We start from the raw sequence: 25,745 nt of genomic DNA, 5'->3' as shown, positions 1-25,745 counted from the left end.
AGAAATGTCATTCTTTTAATTTAAGATTATGAGGTGCTTTAAAGGGTTTGGGGTTTTTTTTAGGTGGAGGAAACGGGGAATGTGTTTATTTGTTAAGTTAGTTAAAAAGCTTGCTTTTTGAATTGCATTGCTCTTCTACCCTCAGAATAACAAAGTTAACTGAATATAAATTAAATAAGGACTTGAACAGTCCCTCAATGAAAACACTCAATACTTTTAAAATATTTGGGCATGATGTAGCTTTTTTTTAAAAAAATCATATAATCTTATTAGTTTTCATGGGATAATTAATTATATGCCTTTCACTTTTGATATCAGCAAGACTAAAAGCAGCCTTACTTTGGTTGCATTCCCCACACAATTCATAAGACGCAATTTTACAAACACGCTGCTTATTAAAAGCCTATTCCTTTAAAATACAAAGTTCTGTTGTGCCTAAATTTCATAAGCCAGCCCCATTCTAATTGTTTAGAAAGACAGGCAGGCAAGAAAGACAGGATGTTGCTTCACAATGACACTAAAAAAATTTTGTGGTTTCAAGGAAAATGAAGATAAACTTACACTGCAAGGCAACTATGGCACCAGTGCCGTTAAATTTTATTTATTACTAATTTTTACCCACCCTGTCTGGAGCAAGTTCAGCAAAGCTTCATAGGTGGCAGCCTTCAAGCCATTTGCTTTGGAGTCACCCTTAAAGCCAGTGGAATAATCAGTAAGAAGTTCAAGGATCACAGTGCTGATTATGTAGACTAACAAAGTCAAGCTCTCTGAGACTGGTTTTGCAGTATGAGACAGGAAAGGGCAAATATTTAGCCTGGTAAGACAGTACAAAGTCCGGCTGCCTCAACTCTGCCTCAGAATATCTCTTTGCCAAAAATGCACGAATGAAGCAGCTCGCTCAGGGCATATTGGCATTGCTATGTTGGCTTAAGGCAGGTGTGGGGAACTTTTCACCCTCCAGATGTTGATGAACTACGATTCCCATCATCCACAGCCTGTCATGACCCCTGCATCCAGCAGGGATCTGGATACAGAATCGGAGGCTGCAAAGGCATTGGGTCTGGGCCAAGGAGAGGACTGTGGGGCCCAGGCCCACTGCGCATGCAGTGGTTGGACAAGAACTCCCCAAGTGTTCTCAAAAGAGAGGCATTACCTTGGACACAAATGCATTAAACACCTGTGCTTGCTTTTGTTTAAGCTACTTGCTCACTCAAGAGATGCCAGAGGTCCAACCTTGGGAGTTCCAGCATCAGACCAGAACATAGCGTAGCCTGAAGCAGAAACCAAAGGAGAACTCTAGCAACTTGTTGTTTTCACCTCAGGAGTTCCCTCTGCTGAAGAGACAAGCTACCACCCAACTGAAAAAGCAGCTTGTTTCTTCTGCAGCAGGGCCTCATGCAGCGAAATCAGCAGCAAACACGGGCTCTCACTTGTGTCTCTTTTCATTATAACAGGAGTCTGTCAAAACATTGTTCTGAGAACTGGAAAGAGCCGTATTTCACAACACCGTCCCTCAATTATATGCTTGGCTGCGCTAGCATATTTCTTCTTGGTAAAGGCATAGTCCTCTTACTCAACCTATGCAAGAAATTTCCTTTGCCTTAAGGACATGAATTCCTGTCCTTATCACCCGGAGAAGGGTGAGGCCACATAGTTAGCCACCACTTGAATCAAAATTATTTGCTTTATTTTAACACTCTTTCGGAGCGCTGTACTGCTGAAACACTTTTAAGCCATCTACAATGCTTAAATGCAAGAGCTGTGCTGAAGATGCAAACTGGTGTGGCGGTGGAGTTTTAGACACACAAAGTCATGCGTCTCATTTGGGTGCCATGATGTGGCTGGCAGGGGAAGCTTGGCAAAGCTCCACTACTACCACTACAATATACATTTCGGCATGAGGAATCTTACACCAACTACATACTTTTGATTGTGTGGCCAGCCCAGTCTGTGCTATCTTCTGCACATTGGCTGAAGAGCTTTGAGTACCGTATTTTTCATCCCATAGGACGCTCCGTCCCATAGGATGCACCTATTTGTTGGGGGGGGGGGAAATAAAGGAATTTTTTTTCCCTTTATTTTCCCCCCAAAAGCAGGTCGGGGAAACCGAACCAGGTCGAGGAACGGCGCTGCGCCTCCCTGCTGTCCCCCGAGCTTGTGGGGCTGGCCGATGTCTGCCTCAGGCGGCAGGCTGCTATCCGCAGTGTGGGGAGCCCTGCGGGGAACTCCTGCAGGGCTCCCCATGCTGCGGATGTCTGTCCGGCGTGCGGGGCACTCTGCTTCAGGGCGCCCCGCCCGCCGGGTGGCAGGCTGCTATCCGCAGCGTGGGGAACCCTGCGGGGAACTCCTGCAGGGCTGCCTAGGCTGCGGATGTGTTCCCGAAGCACCGGGTGCTCTGCTTTCAGGGCGCCCGGCGTTCCGGGAAGCAGGCTACTATCCGCAGCCTAGACAGCCCTGTGGGAACTCCCGCAGGGCTGTCTAGGCTGCGGATGTCTTCCTGAAGCCTGGAGAGCGAGAGGGGTCGGTGCGCACCGACCCCTCTCGCTCTCCAAGCTTCAGCGAAAGCCTGCATTCGCCCCATAGGACGCACCCAGATTTCCCCATCATTTTTGGAGGGGAAAAAGTGCGTCCTATAGGGCGAAAAATACGGTATGTAGGTTATAAGGATTGCCCTACTATAGAACTGCCTCTTTCTTATGAAATATAGCATCTTTTACACGCAGATGATGAGCAGATAGAGCTCAGAGGTCAACAGGAAAAAAGATTTGTACTATTGAATAAACAGAATCTTGGGAGAAAGCCACACGTCTGGCAAGAGCCAATTCTTACTTTACTTTTTGTAAAAAATAAAATTCAGGCATCCCCGATGATGTGAAAGGCACTCCTCTCTTTTAAAAGCTTCCCTTGGAAGCAATGGCCCAATCCTTTCTCAGATGTTACTCTTGAGTTTCTAAAAGAGATACGTGGCCAATTCTACACAGATTCCCCCTCATGATATACAGTGGTACCTTGGGTTAAGTACTTAATTTGTTCTGGAGGTCTGTTCTTAACCTGAAGCACCACTTTAGCTAATGGGGCCTCCCGCTGCTGTGCCGCCGCGCGATTTCTGTTCTCATCCTGAAGCAAAGTTCTTAACCCAAGGTAATATTTCTGGGTTAGCGGAGTCTGTAACCTGAAGCATTTGTAACCTGAAGCATATGTAACCCGAGGTACCACTGTATTTGAATATTTTGTACTACCAAGGTACACATGCCCAAGAAGGAAAGGGAAAGTGAGAATCACCCCGGAGGTATGGTAAGGCATTGCTGCAACAAAGCTGTCTTTCCACAGGTACAGGTAAAATAATCTGTGATGCCAGATAGATCCACTTTTACTTTAGCTTCCACAATCCTGCCACTAGGTGCCATCACAGCAGAAGCTATAAAAAGGAATGCAACGGAAACAGGCCTGACTGAGAATGTCACAGGTCTCTGATGGCATCCTAAGGTCTGGTGAATCAACAAGCATAATATGTGTTCCTCAGATCATGGCCTAGTTAATTCCATGTCATGCGGATGCTATCTGTTCATCATATATCAACAACAGCTCTCTGAGGCAGATTAAAGCCTTGGTATTTCGTAATGAACCAGCTGCATTCAGAAACACAGCTGAAGTCTACAAGAACTTAGAAATCTTATCTACTCTGCGTATATTGTCCACTAAGTACAATTTCTAAGTATATTTCTAAATTCCCTTTGAAACTGTGTTACGAGGCACAAAGCTACAGATCACTTATTTGCACTTTTGCAAATGTAGAGGATAAAACAAAAGACTCATACATTCAAAAAGCATTATGTTCGGGGACATGCTTCCTGTATCACCTTTTAGTTCTAGTCTAAAAGGAAAATACTGTTAATGCTTTCAAAAGATGCAAATGTAAATTGCATGTGGCTCAGAATTAGCATCTATTCTATAGGCCTGGGAATTTTAAGATTCTAACCTTGCTAAATGGGAAGGAAGCATAATGAATAGTGATCTGTCATGCTAGTTTGTAATATCTGTCAATAAGTATAACGTGTGTCGTAAACGCTAAATGTATATCATAACAGATATACATTAATAACTTGTATATTCCGTAATGACGAGTGGCATCTGAAACCATCTTCCAGTTCTGCCTGAACAATTTGAAAGGTTGCAGAATCTGTCTGTTACAAAGAGATGTTAGCCAGGACAAAGACACTGTCTTACTTGGTGTGTGAAGAATGCATATCATATTGGCCTCATCGCTATAGTCCGGTCAGGCTCAATTTCCCCTTTTTAATTGCCATCCCTGGAAAGTGGCAATTTCCAGCCAGTTTGTACGTTCCATTCTTTTGTCGAATCCTATTTTGTTCAGGTGTCAGAAATAAGATATCATTCATCATTTATTCAGAGCACGTTCAAGCCATAACCAGCTGCCCAGTGGTGCCAAATTCTGATGCTGGGCCTGAGGTTACACATGGCTTTCTTACATGCGAGTATCTGTGTAGGAAATTGTTATGTGTGAGTAGCAAGGAGCTTCTCTGGGGTCAAACAGGGCAGCAGATCTCTACATCAAAACAAGGAAAACCTATTAATTCTTGCTAGCACTTCTCTCTCCAGCAGATGGAACCAGAGGTCTATCATATCTGTTGCCTTTATACTATTTCAGAAATTTAGTCTGCAATCTTAAACACACTTGCTAGAATGGGGCTCACTGAATGGGGCTTACTTCTGAATTTACATGCTTAAGATCATGCTATCTAATAATCTGATTCTCAAATCTGGGTCCCTTTTTTATTTTCGCCTTGCAGTTCTTTAAGGTAAAGGTAAAGGTAAAGGTAAAGGTAAAGGGACCCCTGACCATTAGGTCCAGTTGTGACCGACTCTGGGGTTGCGGCGCTCATCTCGCTTTATTGGCCGAGGGAGGCAGCGTACAGCTTCCGGGTCATGTGGCCAGCATGATTAAGCTGCTTCTGGCGAACCAGAGCAGCGCACAGAAATGCTGTTTACCTTCCCCCTGGAGCGGTACCTATTTATCTACTTGCACTTTGACGTGCTTTCGAACTGCTAGGTTGACAGGAGCTGGGACCGAGCAACGGGAGCTCACCCCGTCATGAGGATTCAAACCGCCGACCTTCCAATGGGCAAGCCCTAGGCTCTGTGGTTTAACCCACAGTGCCACCAGCGTCCCTTCTTTAAGGTAGTGTGGCCAAATTATGCAAGAGTTTCAACATGGGGAGAAAGGGGATTTCAGCAGATGTAGCTTGTCATATTTTTTTCCAGCTGATCGACCTATTTTAAGAACAATAATACGTGCATGCCTTAAGGCAAAGCACGTTTGCTCAACAGACACATACTCAACTGGAAGTCTAGACACCCATATAACAAAGCAAAATTAAATTACGTCACCATCATCTTTCCAGAAGCATTTTTTTAGGAAAACCATTGAGTCACTGACAGAATTATAGCAGAAAGGAGAAGTGTTGCCAGTCTAGGATGACTATATATCCCACCACAGACAGCATCACTTCTTTTCAACATTCAATAGGAAGTTTAAAATGCACTGAATTTTCTAGCAAGTTTTATTTAAGCTACAAAAACTGGGTGCTTTATATAGTGTGTGGTTTATATAGTTTGATGTTAAGCTCCTTCTCCCCATCTCTGTCATACCCATTTTGCCACTTTTAAGATTTCAAAATAAGAAACAATTCATTTGTGGAGTACAAAATCAGTGTTTCCTTTTCTGTTCTCTAGAGTGGTGGCATTTTTGGAGTAAGGGTCAAGCCTAGGAAAGAAGAGACCCACACTCACCTCCCCCCCTCTCAATTTTTTGCAGTTTCTAAATAAAAAGGAAGCCTCTCATTAGAACAACACTTTGCAGAATCCCTACTTTTCCTAATGACAGAAATGAGGGCATTTATTTACCCAGTTAAAGGGGAATGAAGGGACCCAATACAACAAGTTAACCTCTTCCTCCTCCACCACAGACGTGACCAAAACCACAGATCCCAACCTCCTTACTAATGGAAGTGTCCACTGGCACAAATGGGGGTTTCCCTCCCAGGGACAACAGCAGCTGCAGGAGGGTGATTTTTGTCAGGGCAACAGCAGGGGAGGGGTTAACATCACTGGAATACTTTGTTCCCCACAGATGGGTTTGCAGCATTGGCAAAGTGCTCCCTGTCTCCTAGTCCTAATTCTTCCCCATCCAAGATTATATAATAACAGCAGCAGCAGCAGCAGCAGCAGCAGCAGCAGCAGCAGCAGCAGCAGCAACAACAACAACAACAACAACAACAACAACAACAACAACAACAACAACAACAACAAATTATCTGTACCCTGTCTATCCGGCTGGGTTGCCCCAGCCACTCTGGGCAGCTTCCAGCATTTATAAAAACATTAAACCTTAAAAAGCTTCACCTTATGGAAGACAATAATAATATTCTTTGCCCCTTTTCCTTACTGTCATGCCAAGAGCAGATTAGTTGGTTCACTAGAGGCTTTCCTTCCTTGTGCCCAAAGGCTTCCTGGCTGGAATCCCAGAGCCCAGAGAGACAGCCTCCAAGTCCAACGCTCTTCCCACTAGCTTGGCAGCCTACACTCTCCCCATTTCTTTATCTTCCGACTACTTCTCCTGAGGCTGCTTCACTGCAGCTCTGGCTAATATCTGGGCCATCAAAGGCTCTCACAGCCTCTGTCAGGGTAGGGGAGAGACCTTACAGCTGAGGTATAGCACGGGATGCTCTCCATTCTCACGAACTTAGAAGAAGAAAGGAGATTCTGAGCATTTATTTATTTTATATTCTTCCCTTCCTCGCAGGGTGGTTCGCAGAATAAAACACAAGCAAATTGTTAAGCCAAAACAATGAAACAGTAACACACCCCCACACCTCACTCACAGACACGATTGAAAAGCTGTAGGATATGAATCAGCCCAAGGCCTGGTGGAAGAGGAACATTTTCGCCTGGCGCCTAAAATACAGTGGTACCTCGGGTTATATACACTTCAGGTTACAGGCGCTTCAGGTTACAGACTCCGCTAACCCAGAAACAGTGCTTCAGGTGAAGAACTTTGCTTCAGGATGAGAACAGAAATCGTGCTCCAGCGGCGCGGCGGCAGCAGGAGCCCCCATTAGCTAAAATGGTGCTTCAGGTTAAGAACAGTTTCAGGTTAAGAATGGACCTCCGGAACTTAACCTGAGGTACCACTGTATATATAATGAAGGCACCAAGGGAAAAGCATTCCACAAATGGGGAGTCGCTAAACATCAGGGAGAACTTTCTGGCAGTTAGTGTGGTTTGACATGTGTGACAAGTGTGTGACATCACGCAGCTGTCAAATGCATGGGATGTCATGCTTGCAGCACATGTGTGTCATCAGGAAGAGGCTGAGCATGGGGTCCAACATGTCTGGCGGCTCCTCCTCTCTTGCACTCAGGAGAAGCCGGCCGCTGAAGCCACACTGCACTCAGTTCCACACCAAGCCTCCTTCTAAACATCAGCAAGGACTTTCTGGTGGTAAGAGCTGTTCAGCAGTGGAATGGACTCCCTTGGAAGATGGTTTCTAAGCAGAGGCTGGATGGTCATCTGTCATGGATGCTTTAAGTGAGATTCCTGCATTACAGGAAGTTGGACTAGATGACCCTCAGGGTCCCTTTCAACTTTACAATTCTGTGATTTTAGGACTGTCCCATTTCCTACTCTTGAGGGATATTGCAGTTAAAAAGATTTGCAAAAGCCTAGAACTCAAGAGTATGCACTTTCTTTCTGAAGGTCCAGTCTCAGGATCTGGCAGCTTCTCAGCTGTCCACCACTGCCATCAGGTAAGGTATATGGCAGACATGAAGGTGTCAAATGATGTACGGGGGGGGGCACCAAGTGTCGTTTTGCTGAGGGCCCCCTCTGCCCAGGAGTCAGCATTTTTTCTGTGCAAAGTTATACCTGTAGCTCTGACAAAGTTACCCTGATTGCGTCCTGTGCATAACAATATTTTGTTATCGAGAGTCAGTCTTCACTCTGGTTACCTGCCTAGTATTTACAGAAGAAGTGGCTTCATACAATATACCACCAAAAAAAGGAAACAAGGAACACTTTCCTTGCCTTGTGCATCTATAAAGCCAGAAAAGAAAAAGGTAAAGGGACCCCTGACAGTTAGGTCCAGTCGTGGATGACTCTGGGGTTGCGGCGCTCATCTCGCTCTATAGGCCGAGGGAGCCGGTGTTTGTCTGCAGACAGCTTCTGGGTCATGTGGCCAGCATGACTAATGCGCTTTCTGGTGAACCAGAGCAGCGCACAGAAATGCTGTTTACCTTCCCGCTGGAGCGGTACCTATTTATCTACTTGCACTTTGACGCGCTTTCAAACTGCTAGGTTGGCAGGAGCAGGGACCGAGCAACGGGAGCTCACCTCGTCGCGGGGATTCAAACCGCTGACCTTCCGATTGGCAAGCCCTAGGCTCTGTGGTTTAACCCACAGCGCCACCCACGTCCCTATAAAGCGAGAAACTCTCTCCCAAATAACCTTTCGTGCAGAACTATTTTGTAGGACAAAAGTGTTATGTGAGATTTAATTGATCAATTGGTTATAACTTAGAAATGAAGAGTTATTTCGCGGGCTGTAAATCTTAGCAATCTCCTTTTTAAAACGCCACAGTGCTGGTAAAGGCTTATTTTCCATAGAAAAGAGGCGAACCCAAAGCCGTCTGCCCATAACAGATTTGGAATGAGCAACTATAACTTCACGGTATAACTCAATGATTCTTGAAAACTTGCTTCTATTATACTGCTGCTACCCAAACCCTTCTCACTTTACAACGTCAAAACAAAATAGATTTAGTTCTTTAATATGAGTAAATGCTCTCTTAGTCATGCCGTTCCTTTGGGCTATAACATATTTCATCCTTAATCACACCCATTTATTCTAATATTCCTAACAAATGCATTTCCACATCAGTTTTTGGGGTTTTTTTTTTATTCCTTTATGGGAAGCTGTTTCCTGTGCACTGAAAGCTAATTGCAAAAAGGAAAGGAAAGTTAATTACTACAGGAAAGATAATCCGCAAAGCATTTCTCTCTCTGTGAACATAGCTCATTTAACTACCAATACTACCCAAAAATAAAAAATAAAAGCACGGGAGAAAGGTTTTATTTGCACACTTCTGACTCTTTATGCGCTCATAAATCCAAGCAGAAAATACAACCACATTTACTCCAATCCACAAAATGCATAAGAGTGTTTGGGGGACTCCAGGCGCATAGGGAAGGCAATGACAGGCTGGTGGTTTTCTTCAGCCAAACATGCAATTTCACTGAAGTTCCCACCCAAGTAGCAGTGTGGTATCATAACAGCAGAACAGCCATGCCAGCAACATGCCAGCTTGGCAGAAAAACTCCCTAAGCACAAAGAAGGTGGGGCAAAGGCTTTTAAAGAGTGCATTCTCAGGGCAGATCCTGCCACTCTTCATTTGTTACAACTTGCAATCCTGCTTCTGAGCTATTGAGATGCCCATGATGAAAAATGCTGAATGGCTCCAAGTGCACACAATGCTGTTATAGCTAAGCTGATGTCAGAGTGCTTGGGAGCATCATTTAAGCCACTGTGAAATCCCCAGAGTAACACAGCACCTTTGAAGAGACTTCAGAAAGCACAACTGATCCAGAATGCAGGAGCAAGACTGATGGGCACTTCCTTATGAAATCATATCACACCTGTCCTGCAAGGGTTACACTTGGTACCAGCTTGCTTCTGGGCATCATTGAAGGTTGTTGATGAAGACCTTTTCAAGGCCTAAAAGCCTTAGGTTCAGGATAGTTTAGGGACCACCACCTGTCCATATCTGGAGATTCATGGAGAAGACTTTCTCTGTTTCTCATCTACGATGGAGGCTCAGTTGCCAGGGAACAGAGAAACGTTGCCCCTGTAGCTGCACCTAAATTGTGGGGCTCTTCCCTGGGAAGTCAAGTTGGCTTCCTCTTTTATGGTTTGTTGTGGAATGGCAAGACCCTTCCTGTTTGGGAAGGTGCTTGTTTTAATAGATTTATAGGTTTTCATCCAACGCTTTCAATCTGCTCCACACTCCTGTATCACACTGTACTGTATGTATGTTATAGCTGATTTCAATGGTTGTTAGCATTGAACGGTATGCAGGCAACAAAAAGGACAGGATATACAGTTTTACGTAGATAAAATTAATTAATCAAGATTACATGTTAGACTATTTCAGGGTTTGGAATTAATTGTGTTTATAATGTACAGAGAAGAAACCCAAATGATGAGAAACGCAGTGGTTTCAGAAATACGAAATCTTATGCAAGAAGTATTGAATTGAGCTGGAGTTGTAAAAGTACCCAAGAGAGGAAGATTAAGTTGGAAGAAATGACTTGCCCCAGCATCACACAGGGTGCCTAGGAAGCTATAAGGTCAATGGTATGTCACCAGAGTCTCATACACACTGTTGAAATGCCAACATACAACCTAGTGCTGTGTTATTTGTTAACTAGCTGGTGGACAGAACCGTGTTATAGCAGTACAGTGTTATCATATCAGTGGAAAGGAAGAAGCATTGCTCCTATGAAAGCACATGCACAACAATTTTAATTTTTTAAAAAGATGCAATATGATTACACTACCTGCAATGACATCTGGTAGTACATCACTTCTTCTGATCATAAAATGGGTGTGTTAGGTGTAGAGCCTCAAACTGCAAGGAGGGCAGGTTGCAGGATATACGTGGGCATTTACTAGGGCCAGGAGGCTAAAGAAAAGCAAAACATTTGCCCCTTGTTTCCTTTCAACCTTGGGTCCTTGAGAATAGAAACTGGGTCTAGAGCAGTGTTTCCCTAACTTGGGTCTCCAGCTGGTTTTGGACTACAACCCCCATCATCCCTAGCTAGCAAGACCAGTGGTGAGGGGTGATGGGAATTGTAGTCTGAAAAACAACTGGAAACCCAAGCTTGGGAAACACTGGCCCAATCCCCAAGCTCAAGATCAGTCACAATTTAAAAGAAGTTTGGGTAGGGAATTAGCTTTGGAGGCCACATTTCTTCCTAGGCCACTTCTACACACACACACACACACACACACACACCTGTTATACAGATATAGATTTTAAATATTTAATATATGAAAACACCATGTACAAAAGGCAAGGTCTCTCATGGTGTCTTTGCAGCATCTACTAGATCGTTCTGTAACCTTAATCAACCTTTCAATAAAACCCTAAAACCATTGAAGTTCCTACCTACTGTGTCTCCATTAAAATATGGTTTTCGAAAGAATACAGTGGTGCCTCGCAAGACGAAATTAATCCGTTCCGTGAGGCTCTTTGTATAGCGGTTTTTTCGTCTTGCGAAGCAAGCCCATTGACAGCTTAACGCTATTAGCGCTATTAGCGGTTTAGCGGCTTTTAGCGATCAGCTGTTAAGCGGCTTATCAGCGGATCAGCTGATAAGCAGCTTAGCGGCTTAGGAAAAGGGGAAAAACCCCGCAGGAACTCGCAAGACATTTTCGTCTTGCGAAGCAAGCCCATAGGGAAATTCGTTTTGCGAAGCGCCTCCAAAACGGAAAACCCTTTCGTCTAGCGGGTTTTCCGTCTTGCGAGGCGTTCGTCTTGCGGGGCACCACTGTATCCTTTATAATGCTGCATTACACAGCACTGCAAACATCGATGCAGAGGACCAATTCCTTCTGCACTCTTCAGCCATCAGCTCCAGCAAGAGAAATCACGAAAGCTTTCCAAAGCTGAGGCCTGCACTGCCACCAAGTAGCAAAAATATGAACAACAAAGCAACCGATCAAAAGAAAGAGAGCAGGATAAAGCCTGAAAAGGAAGGGAATTAACAAACAGATTTGAAATGGGCATAGATGCAGGAGACATCTTCAGCAGCTGCTACAAAAATGCAAGAAAAGTTTTACAGTGGTTGACCTCCTAAGAAGATACCACCTCTTTTGCGGTCAGTGTTGTCTTTGTACTTCCAAGACAGGCAGGTAGAGATTAAAAAAACCATGGCAGTAACCCAAGCAGCAATTTGGTAGCTTGGATTTCTTTCAAATTATATTCAACTGACAGTGCACATTTGTCTAAAAGCAGTAAAGTAGTCTGACGCTCTGCATAGCAACTTTCCTGGTTGGGAGATGAAGAGAAGGAGCTGTCAGCATCTGTTTCTAAAAAAGGGGAGTGATGAAGGGATAAAGGCTAAGGTAAAGGGACCCCTGACCATTAGGTCCAGTCACGGATGACTCTGGGGTTGCAGTGCTCATCTCGCTTTACTGGCCGAGGGAGCCAGTGTACAGCTTCCGGGTCATGTGGCCAGCATGACTAAGCCGCTTCTGGCGAACCAGAGCAGTGCACGGAAACACCGTTTACCTTCCCGCCGGAGCGGTACCTATTTATCTACTTGCACTTTGACGTGCTTTCAAACTGCTAGGTTGGCAGAAGCAGGGACCGAGCAACGGGAGCTCACTCATCGCGGGGATTCGAACCGCCGACCTTCTGATCGGCAAGTCCTAGGCTCTGTGGTTTAACCCACAGCGCCACCCGCATCCCTGAAGGGATACTTAAGCCAAAACTACCTTTCCCAGCTCCGTCATGTAAACTAACATTCTTTTTGTCAAAATCAAAAGATGACTTGTTTTCAAAGTGACGTGGCACCTCTGGGCAGTGGAGAAGGGCTATGAGGACATCTGGAAGGATTGCAAAGTGTCTTCCAAGGAGATAATCCTTAGGATGAGCTGCAGGCAGATAAATCAGGCCTGCAGACTTGCAACCTGCCAGGTCAAATGCAAACTATCCCCAGAGTATTACGATATTATACCAGCTGCTTTTCGCAGCCCTAGGCAGATAGTATAAACAGGAAAGACCCTGGTGGGCTGCCATATTTTGCTGGCGGGCTGGTACATTGTGCAGGCCCAAGATAAATGGATGAAATGAAAACTTAGGTTCATCCAAATGGAATCCCCCCTGTCCCGCAACAATGCAGGATGAAAACATGAGTGTTAGGCTCTTTGCTCAGATACAGGAGGGTATCTTGTCTGCTTGCAGGGTGTGCATGCAATGAGGCTAAGCTTATTAGCAACTCTGAGCTTCATCTCGCAAGCTCCTGAGAGGTCCAGTTTCTGTGGAATGATGCTATCACCAAAGGCCAAGAATTAGAATTTTCACAGCAAGTCATTCTGGGGAGCCTTGTGCAAAAACTACAATGCCAGATGGCTTCATGTGATTTATTTGTTTTAAAAGAGAAGCACCTGACACCCACACCTGACGCCGAATAGCAGCAGCAAACAAAATCTGTTTATATCGTTATCACATAGTCTGGAATTTGGAAATTAAAGGCAGTCAGCCATGAGTCTGTTTGCTCCTACTAGCATGGCCCATGATCACTTTCAGGGCAGCCATGTGTTTCAGAAGGCAGCCAGGGCTGTTGGCACTGTATAAAAATCACTTCTAGTACTGGAAGAGAAAAACCCCATTCCTGAAGGGAACACCCACTCTGGAATTTGCTGAAGAGGAATACTTAAGAACAACCAACAGAAAAAGGAAGGAGTGGTCCTATTTTGTTGCGCCCTTCTTTTTGGCATTGTATTAGCAGCAGCCCCTGGACAGTAGCAATGGAAGGCATTCTTGAATGAAGAGGGTGGAGAAAGACAACATGTTCTTAGAATCCTTATATTTAAATATGAAACAGCTTTCCTCGCAGTCAGAAGACAGAATGTCTCCAATAAAAGTAGAGTTAAGCAGCAACTAACACCACACCGGCGGCAAAAGCCATTGTGGAGATCAGGAGATCAAAACATAGTTTCCAGCTTCATGTGCTGCAAACTCTCTAGTTCTTAAGGCTAGGCATATTCCCCAAACCTCTCTCCAGCTTGGTTTTCATCAAGGTGAAGATGTATCTGGGCTATACCACTTCAGGCAAGAGTTCACATTGACTGAGCGCACATTCAAAAATGGAAAATCTTCCAGAGAAAACTAGGTGTTAGGAAGAAGAGCTCTAGCTTAGCTTTCGCTGTGTGCAATTCTTGTTGCACGGAGAAGCATTCAAGCAGGCTGAAGTGGTATAGTCTTGACACAGGGCTACCACTTCAGCTATGAAACAAGTAATAACAAAAAGATATTGCCTCTGTGAGTGCAGAAGGTATCTCTTATCACTAAGTAAGCATAACTCATTCCTGCACTAATGGGTTCTAGGGCAGAGAATGTTTCTTGTACTTCCCCTTTTAAAACATAAAAACACTGAAGACCCATAACAACTAGCACCACCCTAGCAAAGGACAGATCTACTTCCAAAAGGTCCACCATCACCTCGCCCCCATTAGTCACAAGCCACGCCATGCTGAGATGCTGCCACATCAACTATTTGCATGAGGTTTAAGAGCTGAAAATGAGCAAGGCCTGCAGCTAAGAAGTTCCTGTTTTGTTGCTGCGTGTTTGGGCGATAGGAGAAATCGCAGCAGACTAGAAAGGAACAAGTTTTGCACAGCGACTCATGAACACCGAGTTAAATTTTCAAAAGGAAGTTCTTTATGACTACCTAGCTTTTCAATATATCTTAAGAACAATTTGCATTTTTAAAAAAGGCTATAGCACCAAAAAAACCCCACAACCTATTGATCCACTACTGTAATGGCCAGCACAGGAACACAGTGGCTAATCTCTTAATTCTGAATAAGAAACTGGAAATAAAACACTGAATTTGTCTGTGTCCTCCCCACAGTCCGTCCCCTTACCGGAGTGAATTCACTGTTCCTGCCTTAGCTACAGTTAAGCAGCACATCAGTTCTTACATTAGCTGTGATCTGGTTAAAACTAACCAGGTTTCTCACTTAACAAACTGGTAAAAAGGATCTTGGAGGGACGCGGGTGGCGCTGTGGGTAAAACCTCAGCGCCTAGGACTTGCCGATCGTATGGTCGGCGGTTCGAATCGCCGCGGCGGGGTGAGCTCCCGTCGTTCGGTCCCAGCTCCTGCCCACCTAGCAGTTCGAAAGCACTCTTAAGTGCAAGTAGATAAATAGGGACCGCTTTATAGCGGGAAGGTAAACGGCGTTTCCGTGTGCTGCGCTGGTGCTGGCTCACCAGCTGCAGCTTCGTCACGCTGGCCACGTGACCCGGAAGTGTCTCCGGACAGCGCTGGCCCCCGGCCTCTTAAGCGAGATGGGCGCGCAACCCCAGAGTCGGTCACGACTGGCCCGTACGGGCAGGGGTACCTTTACCTTTACCTTTAAAAAGGATCTTGGATATGGTCCTGAACACAGATTAAGTGCATCTGAGTACTGTACACAGTTAAATCTTGAATACAGGAGGCAAATATGCTGGAATGAACTGGAGTGAATTGTTCCAGCTCTACAGATTGGCACTAAAATCACAAACTGTTTAACATGAGTTAAGGAAGGAGGTTTCTCGGCAACATTTTCTCAGCACAGTACTCAGCACTCTTCTGACAATACACTCTACAAACTTTAGAGCTCATGGGGAGGAGGGGGAGTGGGTAAGCCTAACAGAAATAAAAAAAATTTAAAGCATCTTAAAAAAACATCACCACGCAGCTTGAGCCTTGAACAAAGTACTGTTCTTCCCGGATCTCAGCTTAGCTTTAAGTGTATGGTAATGTGTCTGCGTGAACGGCAAAAGTGTTCCCAAGAGCACCACAAACACAAAGGGGAAGCTCTCAGTCACAATGTTTATCCATCTTCTGAGTGGTAACAACAATATATTGATCTCCCCAACACCCTCGTGCAAGTACAATTCAATTAAAATGGAGGTAACATTGTATCCCTGCGTATAGTGGTACCTCAGGTTACGTATGCTTCAGGTTACATACGCTTCAGGTTACAGACTCCGCTAACCCAGAAATAGTACCTCGGGTTAAGAACTTTGCTTCAGGATGAGAACAGAAATCATGCTGCGGTGGCGCGGCAGCAGCGGGAGGCCCCATTAGCTAAAGTGGTGCTTCAGGTTAAGAACAGTTTCAGGTTAAGAACGGACCTCCAGAATGAATTAAGTACTTAACCCGAGGTACCACTGTATAGCTAAACTGCTGTTCAAGGGGGCAAGCAAGTGGCAAGCCTGGTCTTACAGACATAAAGGCCGAATCTATTTCTCTCCCCTTTCCCCAAACTGACTTCCAACAAGCTGGGAGTGCAGTATGGGAACATCCCATTCATTTGGCCATTGGCAATGCTATTTTCAACTTACATGAAGGGAGGTGGATCCCTGCCCCAAGGAGTTTACAATCCAGAGATCATCAGTCAGGGACACAGCAAAGAGAGAAGAAGCAAGACTAACAAGGGATGAGTGCATACAATCTCTGCCCACCAGCTGTGTGCAACACACCCACCCACACACCCTCCCATCAGTAGGCTGCAAACAAGTATTGCAACTGCTTTCCAATAGTCACCATAAATGGTGTAAACCAGACAAGCATGAGGTAATCAAGAAACGAAGCACAAGCACATAAAGAATGTAAGTGCTGTTTTAAAACAAATTCCTCTGCAAATGCCAGGTTGCAGAGATCCAATCTTAGCTAACGCTTCACTACTCACAAATCCTTTTTCAAGCCCAAAATAAAGAACTTCCACTTCATCATTTAAAACAATAGTGGCTGCAGCTAAGGTAACTATCAACAAGACTTCAGTGTTAATATTTGCTCTTCTAACATGCAGGGATATCCTTCTCAACTGCTCTGGAAGTTTCTCTTACTTTGGTGTCCTTCCAACACAATAGCTATATTGGCTGAGGCACAGCAATTCTTCATATATTTACTACACAATAGATCCATACGAAATGCTTAGCGATCTTCCATACTGAGGAAAATGGAGTCTCAATTATCTACTATAGGTCCAATATAGCTGTGCATCAGAACTGGAAAACTCTCAAGTATGTGGGTGCCATGTGTTACCAATTAGACTGTTTTATTACTGGCTTCCTTTTGGCTACGTCTAACCTCAAATTCATTATTTACCTATTCTCCAGTGCTGCATACCACAACTCAGCAATGATGAGCTAGCCTTTGTATTTGACTTACAGTTCTAGATTTTTCGATTTTGGGACGTCTCAGGGTTAGATTTTCTGACTGAGACTCCATATTTCATCCTTCCAATTAGGCAATGTAGTAACACTGCATTTAAGAAAAGTGCAATGGTTTTTTGCAGGGAAGGTTTTAAGCAACAGTCGGTTCCAGGGAGCGAGCAATGAAACATGGGCATCGGACTTCACCATCTCCAACACGCATGTTAGGATTGCAAGTGTGAAGGCACTGCACATTAAAATCTCTTTGTGTGCATGAACTTAAGCCACCAAGGTAGAAAAGCTTTCGGTCCAGCTTTCTCCTTTGATGTGCTAACCTTACCCATTCACAAAGATGCATTCAAATATGCTATCCCACAAACACTTTAACTGACTTGGTTCACTGCCATGGGGATTCTTACTTCGTCAATAATCAACATCTGAATCAGTGTTAAGGTTCTCCATGCCTAGGAAAGGTACTAGACAAATACCTTCCCTGCCAAAGGTACTTTTGAGAATTGCGATCACCAGAAAACGGCTGTTCATCTATAAATATCTCAATGATAACAGATCAAAAACATGTAAGTTTAGAGTCTAATCAAAGTACAGTGGTACCTCGGAAGTCGAACATAATCCTTTCCGGAAGTCCGTTTGACTTCCAAAATTTTTGGAAACCAAGGCACGGCTTCCGATTGGCTGCAGGAAGCTCCTGAAGCCAATCGGAAGTCACATCGGACGTTCGGCTTCCAAAGAATGTTCGTAAACTGGAACACTCACTTCCAGGTTTGCGGCGTTCGAGAGTCAAACCATTTGACTCGCAAGGCTTTCGGGATCCAAGGTATGACTGTAATTCATAAAAACAGACAAGATCCATTGGGCGCAGGGGATGATGACACGTAAGTGTTGAAGCTATGACAGGAAAATCGCAATATATGTGTTATTCATGAAGATTCTATAGAACTCATTATTTTGGAATGTTATTTTCTTGCCTTCACCCTATATGCACTGATTTGGATAGGAGAACTGTATACAGTGGTACCTCGGGTTACATACGCTTCAGGTTACAGACTCCGCTAACCCAGAAATAGTATCTCAGGTTAAGAACTTTGCTTCAGGACGAGAACAGAAATTGTGCTCTGGTGGTGCGGCAGCAGCAGCAGCGGGAGGCCCCATTATCTAAAGTGGTGCTTCAGGTTAAGAACAGTTTCAGGTTAAGAACGGACCTCCAGAAGGAATTAAGTACTTAACCCGAGGTACAACTGTACTATATTTAATGGTCTGCATGTTGCCTCAGGGCCAGGGTAGCCAAAGTTGTGACAGCAGCTTCAGATGCCACCCACTCAGGTAAATTACCATGTAAATTGGCCATATCATCTCATATCCAAACATAGAACAGCCAACTTTCAGGTGTTGCCATCTGAACTGGCCAGGAACTACAGCTCTGCAAAGGCAATTCCTTAGAAGATATTCCAAGTTCCATTTTTCAAAATAAAATAAAATCACAGCTTCTATTTTTTCCAGTAAATGGACAACAGCTCTCCCACCCATTGAGTTCACATTGACTGAATTCACAGCCACTGTATTCATGAGGACTGGCCTGTTCTCCAATTGGGGAGGGGAGTGGGGGATAAATGTTTAGTTCCAACATCAGTGACAAGGAATCCCCCCCCCCTTTACATTCATTCTCACGGTCCCAACATGACCCTGGTGGATTGAAGCTGGCTGCACACTTTGAGGCATCCTACGCTGCCTCCAACTTTCAATTCAAGTGAAACAAACAACCGACAAAGAACTGAGGCGAAAGGCTTGGCAACTGGCAAACATACATGCAATTCCTGTCAACTGCATGTTAGACAAAGCGGCACGCAATCTCCCTTCTTTGAGATATCTTTATTATAGCCTGTTCTGAGTGTTTACCAAAGAACATTTTTGCACAGGATTCTGAACACATCACACGTAACCGGTCTGCACAAGTGAAGCTCATCCTCTGAAATCCTACAGACAGAATATGACTTAGAATCATAGAGGAACTGTAAGGTTGGGAGGTACCTCAAGGATCATCTAGTCCAACCCCCTGCAGTGAAGGAATCCTGCCCACAGGCATCCCTGGTTGGGCTTGAACCACCAACCTTCTGGTTAACAGCAAGATGTACTGACCCACTGTGCTGAGGGGCATGTGACTTTGCGTAGAAACTCGCCTCCTGTACAAAGATACAATTCACCCACTTTTGCCCTTGGACCTGGCACGTGGCCCCTGTAAGGCTGCCCAGAGGGCAATGTGGCCCTCAGGCTGAAATTGGTTTCCCCACCCCTGCTTTACCAGGTGAGCCACACAAAGCTAGTGCGTTTAGCTTATTGGGCCAAGAACTCCTATAGGTTTGTGCTACAGTCTCTCTCCCCCACCCCATATGAGTCGATCTAACTCTAAAGGGAGAGAAACAGAAGTGAGCCTGGACTCGAGTGGACAGTTCAAGGGACAGCGATTTCTAAACAAATCAATTCACATTCAAAACATGTGCACAGTACCCGTACGCCAGATTTTTCTCCTCACAAGAAAGCAAGCTTCTACCAGTAGTGAAGGATGCAATTTAGAATGCTGGCCCAAGCTGCAGGAGAGTATGAATGAATCACTGTGTCCCAGGCTCTGGCTGATTAACCTTTACTATTATCACTTTATAGGAATGCTTACACAGCGCCGGTATAGCACCATTGTACTCACACTTGCACAAATGCAATTCCACCAGGGATTACAGGGATATGACTAAAGATTAGTAATATAAAGCATCTACTTGCATGCAGAAGGCCCCCAGATTCAATGCTCAACATCTCCAGGCAAGGGGTCTGGGAGAGCCTGCTGTCCGAAACCCTGGAGAGCAGCTGCCAGTCAGTACTGACAACACTGAGCAAGATGGACCAGTGGTGTGACTCCATATAAGGTGGCTAAGATGGCTAGGATAGTTCAGTTGGTACATGATGAGACTCTTCGGGTTGTGTGTTCGAGCCCCACGTTGGGCAAAATATTCCTGCATTGTAGGAGTTTGGGCAGCTAGATGATCCTTATGGTCCCTTCCATCTCTACAATTATGTGAATCTGAGGCAGCTCCCTATGTTAGAGGACCAAAAAGCAATCTAGCTTACTCATCTTGGCACATCCAAGATGTTGGATCAGTCACCAACAGAGCAAAAAAAAAATTGCTATGGTAGATGTGCTATGCAATAGCAGGAGTAACTGATCTTTCCAGCAATGAAAGAAGCTCTCATGTCCAGAGAAAGCAATTTGACTAGGATGGAAATGTCTTGCCAATACCAAATACAGTGGTCATTCACACTCTGAAAATGAACCAAGTTAGTCCACCAATATTTCCCAAGGACAATATTTGGGAATATCCTGTCTTTCTCCTTTCAGTAAATGTTCTGATTCCACAGCAAGCTTCTGGGGTTACAAAACTGAGATTATTGCCCCTGGAGTCAGCGTCTCCCATTCAGTAGGCTATTACCAAAATAAAAAGGGCAATATTTTGACCAGCTAAGAGATCAAGAGAAGACTATGGAATTTGCATACTCCCCACCCCTGTCTCCTTCACAGCAGAACTCCCCGTTATGCACCTGAACCACACAGCATTACAAGAGCAAGGGGTTAATGTGTCAGGTGGTCACTGGGTCTTGCAGAGCACTTTTCAAGGGGCTTCATATGACCGAAGCATCAGCTGATTATTGGTGCTTTGAGGGGCATTCCTTTGCCACAAAGTTTGATTTCAACCTCAGTAAGCAACAGGAAAAGGATCACCTGACAATATAGTTAACATAATATATTTGAGTGAAACGGAATTGAGGGAAGTTGAATTGGGGTTACTAATAGGGTATTAATTTGAAGGTATAAGTTAATATAAGGTAACTATATCTGAAGAGTAATGAATGGGGATGGCTGAAGGCCAACTGATTTGGAGTAAGATCTGTTAGGAAATGAACTGAGGGTTTCAATGGAAGGTTACTGATTTGGGCTGACCTGCGGTAGGTTGCAAACTAATTTAACAATTGAACCGTACTGATTTGGACTGGAAATTGATTGGCTTGCCTCCTTTGACATTTAAATTCTAACTCTGCATCTATAGGTACATATTTTCACATGTAATTATGTGTTTATGGACTGATTCCCCAATCTTTTAAGACTTTTTGGTGTCCCTGATTATGGCCCCTAGGAGAGGAGGCCAAAGATGTTTAGAATTTGGTAGGATCCAAGAATTAGAATCTTGGATTATGCCCTGCAGGCCAGAACCAAGACAGAATGCACTTTGTAATAATCTTTACCAGCAACAACCCAGTGATAATCCCGGAGCATGTGCGTAGGGCAATGGCAAAAGTGGGAATTGAAAACTTCAGGCTACTTTTCACACCCTATCCATGCAGTCTAGAGTTTCCTCACGCACCACAGGCAGCTGTGGTTATTATTATTATTTGCGGGAACAGATGTTATGGGAAAGTATCCTGACCAGATGACATCTGCAGAAGAGGAAATGCTGTTACTTAGTATCCTGGGAACTTTGGAATCCAGAAATGCACAAAGTATGCAATCCTTTCAGCTTCTTCCAGAAGTGTAAACTTCGCGAGGAAAAGGAGACGGGTCATACACACTTTCACGATGGAAAACTATTAAGACAAGGCAACCTGGGTAGCAGGTGCTTAGGAGACCTGATTGGGCCACGACATACAAATGTTTTAAGAATATCCAGTGGGCATTTGCAGCAGGGAGCACCAATGTTTCTCACAGTGTGCCCACTGCAAACATGAGCGCTACACAAAATGTGAAGCAGCGGAATGGGAACCAACTGTCAGAAGTCTCTGTCTGCTGGGTGAGGATGACCTTATTTTAAAGAGCAACTGAGCCATGAACTTTCCCACAAGTTCCAACAGACCCCACTTGTTTCAGAACATTTCAAGGAATAGATGCCACAGTTCCACAAGAAAGCCCTTTGTGAAACGCTCCACTTATTAGCAGCAACATGCAGAAAAATAGGCTTGTAAATAGTCACTTGCCTGAAAAGGAGCTGCCTCCACACTAACTGGAAAGCAGGGAAAGTTTTATGTCCATTTTTGCAAGTGTTTTTGGCTGTTTACTTGTATTTTATTGTCTAGATAAACAGCCAATGGAATTTGGCAGGATGGGTAACATTTAATGTAAGAAATAAAATAAAAATATTAGAAGTAGATTATCTATGAGGGAGGTGCACACTATTTGAGGCACCCTTCAAGGCTAGGTGTACACCTAAGCAGTTGGGACTTCTTCTTTTGGTGTCACAAGTGTGCATTTGGAAAAATATATGTATCATTTAAGGTAAACGTGTAAAGCACCAAGATAAGCTATGAGTGTGCAGTTGTTCACCAACCCTAATCTGAAGGTCTGTGATGGAATGTCCTCACGTCAGATGTCCTCCTTTCTTCCTTTGCTCCAAGTCTAATCACTTGAGAAGCCAACCATCATCACCCAGCTTAGGTGAGCAGATAGAAAGTTCTGCAGGCTAGTCCTTGTTCTAAGGGAGTTGCTTGCAAGGCTGCCTTCAATGTGTTCCCCCCCCCCCCAATTTTTTTATTGGTTTTCACAACATTATAAACAAACAAACAAACAAACAAACACGTAAGACAAACAAACATAAATCATAGCCTTATTGAAAATTACACTTGTTAACATTGTTAAGTGACTTCCTCGCTTCCCCTTGGTTGAATTTCCATGCATGTCCTTTTAACGGTTTTCCAAATCACAGTTCTTACAAAATTTAACTTACACATTAACATCCTTAGATCTTCACATTATGAAATTAAACATATTAATTCGACACTTAACCTAGATAAAATCCTGAGCCAATAAGGCTGCCTTCAATGATGTCGCCTTGCAATCCGTGCAGAATTGGGAGAGGGGAGAACAAGCCCAGAAACGCCTCGCCTCACTTCCCAGGATAAGGCTACCTTAACCGAACTCCTTATTCACTGCTTTTCAACTTGAGAAAGTCCCCGCTCCGCCCCGTGCGACCGACGGGAGGCTCCTTCTTCGAATGCAAAAGCGTCTCTCCCCCCCCCCCCCCCCGCCTAGCTCGCCTGCAACTGCGGCGCGGAAAAGTCCTGCCAGCCCCGCTTTGCAACATCCCGCCATTCCTCCATGATCCCTTGCGCCCAGAAACAAAACAGAACTCTCTTCCCTGCTCCCTTCCAGATGCGGCTTCTTTCCCAGGCAGCCCCTCTTCTCCACCCCACCCCGCATCTCTTCCCGCGTGGCTCCCCCTCCCCCCTCGACCAGTTCCCGTCCCTTCAATCGCGCCCGCCCGCCCGCCAGCCCGCCGCCACCGCAACCTCGGCGCGCCCTCGGGAGAGAGCGCACAGTCCCGCTCTCGACGCCGCCGCCGCCGCTGCAGGAGGGCGCGGCGGGCTCATCCCCGGCTTCCTGCCTGCCTGCCTGCGGGGATGCCTTTTGCCCGCCTGCGGGGAAGTTGTTCGGGGAGAGGAGGCAGGAGGCAGAGCGGGAAGGAGACGGGGCAGGGCGGCGCACGGAGCCCCCCCCCAGCCGAGTCCTTTTGCAGCAATGAATGGGGAACGAGCTCGCTGGCTGTCAGCGGCGGCTTACCTGTTCGTCACGCCGGCCGCCACCCCCAACATCGCGGCGGTGGCGAGGAGGCTGGGGAGTCCCCGAGCGAGCCCCGCAGAAAGCGCGCCGCGCCGCGCCTCCTCTCCACTCCTTGCCTCCTTCTCGCAGGCGAGTGCCGCGCAGCAGCAGCAGCTGCAGGCGGGGCCGCCCCCGCAAGGCAGCACAGGAAGGCCACGCGGGGGGAAAGGGAGGGAGCCAGGGCGGCGGCGGCGGCGGCAATGGCGCGTCACCGGCCCAAGCACCCTTTGCTCCAGCCCCCTCCGCGGGGAAGTCGAGGGAGAGGTGCGCGTCGCGGGCGGGCTCGCTCGGCCCCACTTCCCAGGGCTTCCGGCTCTCCAGGGGCTCCGATTCCAAAAGCCCAGTTTCTTTTGCAACGCGACCCCCCTTTTGAGCAGTGTGCTTTTTTAATATACAGTATATATATATAAAAGCGAGCGCACCGCCCAACGGGCAACAGCTGGAAGTCGCCGTGTGGTCCATAAGTTTTTAGAAACGGGGGAGGTGAATGGCTTTGGAAAAGGGCCACACACAAAAAGGTAGGCTAGCGCTGAGGAGGACAATCCCGTCGCCTTACTTTGCTCGCCCCTCAGGGCCGGCCCAATATATTGGGGCACCTGAGGCGGACCCCAGAATGGCTCCCTGCCAGGGAAGAAAAGGTGAGGGGGAATTGAAATCAGAAACAAAGCGCGCGCGCGGGGGGGGGGTATCTACATGGGCATCGCGCTGCCCCTGTGACTCCCCCTGCGTCATGGGTTGGTTGGTCCTAATCTCCCCCGCTCCCTACTTTTTTCTCAGGACTCTCAATTCAAGGGCACCGTTTCCTCAACTGCTTGACCCCCGTTCTGTAGCCTCCCCTTGTGACCATCAATTCTCTAGTCCAGTGTTTCCCAAAGTGGGCGGTACTATCTCTTGTGGGGGGTGGGATAACCTAGGGGGGCAAGGCAAGGGGGCGCTGGAGATGTAAATGACTACCAAACTATGAAAAGCTGGTATCACTAGACAGCTCATCAGTTTTGTTGACTTAATTAAACCAGTGCTTTTGTCTGGGGGGACACATACCCCTAAACATTTTGTGAAGCTTTGTACTTTTGTCCATTTACTGTATTTATTTTTCCCTTTTTGAACTATAAAATGGTGGTTTTCTTGAGTCAAAATGAGAGTACCCCTTTTTGAATTAAACTAAATTATTTTAAGTGGCTTTTGAGTAAATGTGCAATTATTCATTGTTATTATTTTGAGTTTTATTCTGTTGTTATCTTCCTTAGTGGGTAATGGAAACCGCTACTCTGAATAATGTGTTTTATAGGGTTTATGGAACCGGGGGGCAGTGGCCCAAAAAGTTTGGGAACCACTGCTCTAGTCCTTGGAGAATGACCCCCCCCCCCCGCCACTGCTTTTACAGTTCACATTTCCTACCTCTTAGCTGTGTTTCAAAGAAAGCAGATGTTCTGGCAGTTGCTTGCCCAGATTATTCACACATTCATTCTGGACTTTTTTTGGGTTTTGGACCTGTTAACTGTGACAGGCTTGACCCCAGTGGAGGCTGGATTCCTGAGCTCCAGCCCACCTTCTGAAAACGTAATGCAGTTTTAAAAAATTGTTCTCAAAATCTCAAAGCCACGTGCTCTTTCCTGTCCCCTCCACATTTTATGCTTGGATTTACAGAAGACTTTTTGTCAGTCTCGTCCGGCGAATTGGCTCTCTGCACCACTCAGCCAGTCCTAATCCAAATGTGTAGCTACAGCAAAGAGATCCCCCTTGTGTGTCCTACCCAAAAAACCTTGTGACTAATTGGAATGCCAGAATGTCGGCCCTAGAAGGAAATCTCTTACTCCATCTGTTGTTAAGAAGTCTGACTAGCATATAACAGATGTGGGAGGAGTCAAGACTGCTTCAAAAGCATCCCTATGTGGTAGCATTAGCTTTTCAAGAGCATGTATTGGTTTAGAACATGCAGAGCTATTTTCCGAAGGCCAAGGAGCTTCTTTTTCTTTAGTACAGTGGTACCTCGGAAGTCAAATGGAATCCATTCCGGAAGTTAGTTCGGCTTCCAAAACATTCGGAAACCAAGGCACAGCTTTCAATTGGCTGCAGGAAGCTCTTGCAGC

General features: G+C 45.5%; 1 protein-coding gene across 3 annotated transcripts in view; it reads right to left on the bottom strand.

The window, feature by feature from the left end:
* Nucleotides 1-24,512, bottom strand: part of LIMS1 (LIM zinc finger domain containing 1) — a 74,078-nt gene extending 49,566 nt beyond the window's left edge. Inside the window, exon 1 of one of the 3 annotated variants that reach the window (XR_013837862.1) lies at nucleotides 23,617-24,512. Coding sequence is in view for 1 of the 3 variants with exons in the window: in XM_079972859.1 (XP_079828985.1) it covers nucleotides 23,617-23,648 (32 nt within the window). In the remaining 2 variants the exon portion in view is untranslated. The remainder of the gene's footprint in view (nucleotides 1-23,616) is intronic. The other 2 variants (XR_013837863.1, XM_079972859.1) reach the window with 2 other exon arrangements.
* Nucleotides 24,513-25,745: the final 1,233 nt, after the last annotated feature.

Source organism: Podarcis cretensis (assembly GCF_951804945.1).
Source record: "Podarcis cretensis genome assembly, chromosome: 4".
NCBI lineage: Eukaryota > Metazoa > Chordata > Lepidosauria > Squamata > Lacertidae > Podarcis > Podarcis cretensis.
The sequence above is the reverse complement of the archived record's forward strand: the minus strand, read 5'-3'. Positions and strand labels throughout refer to the sequence as shown.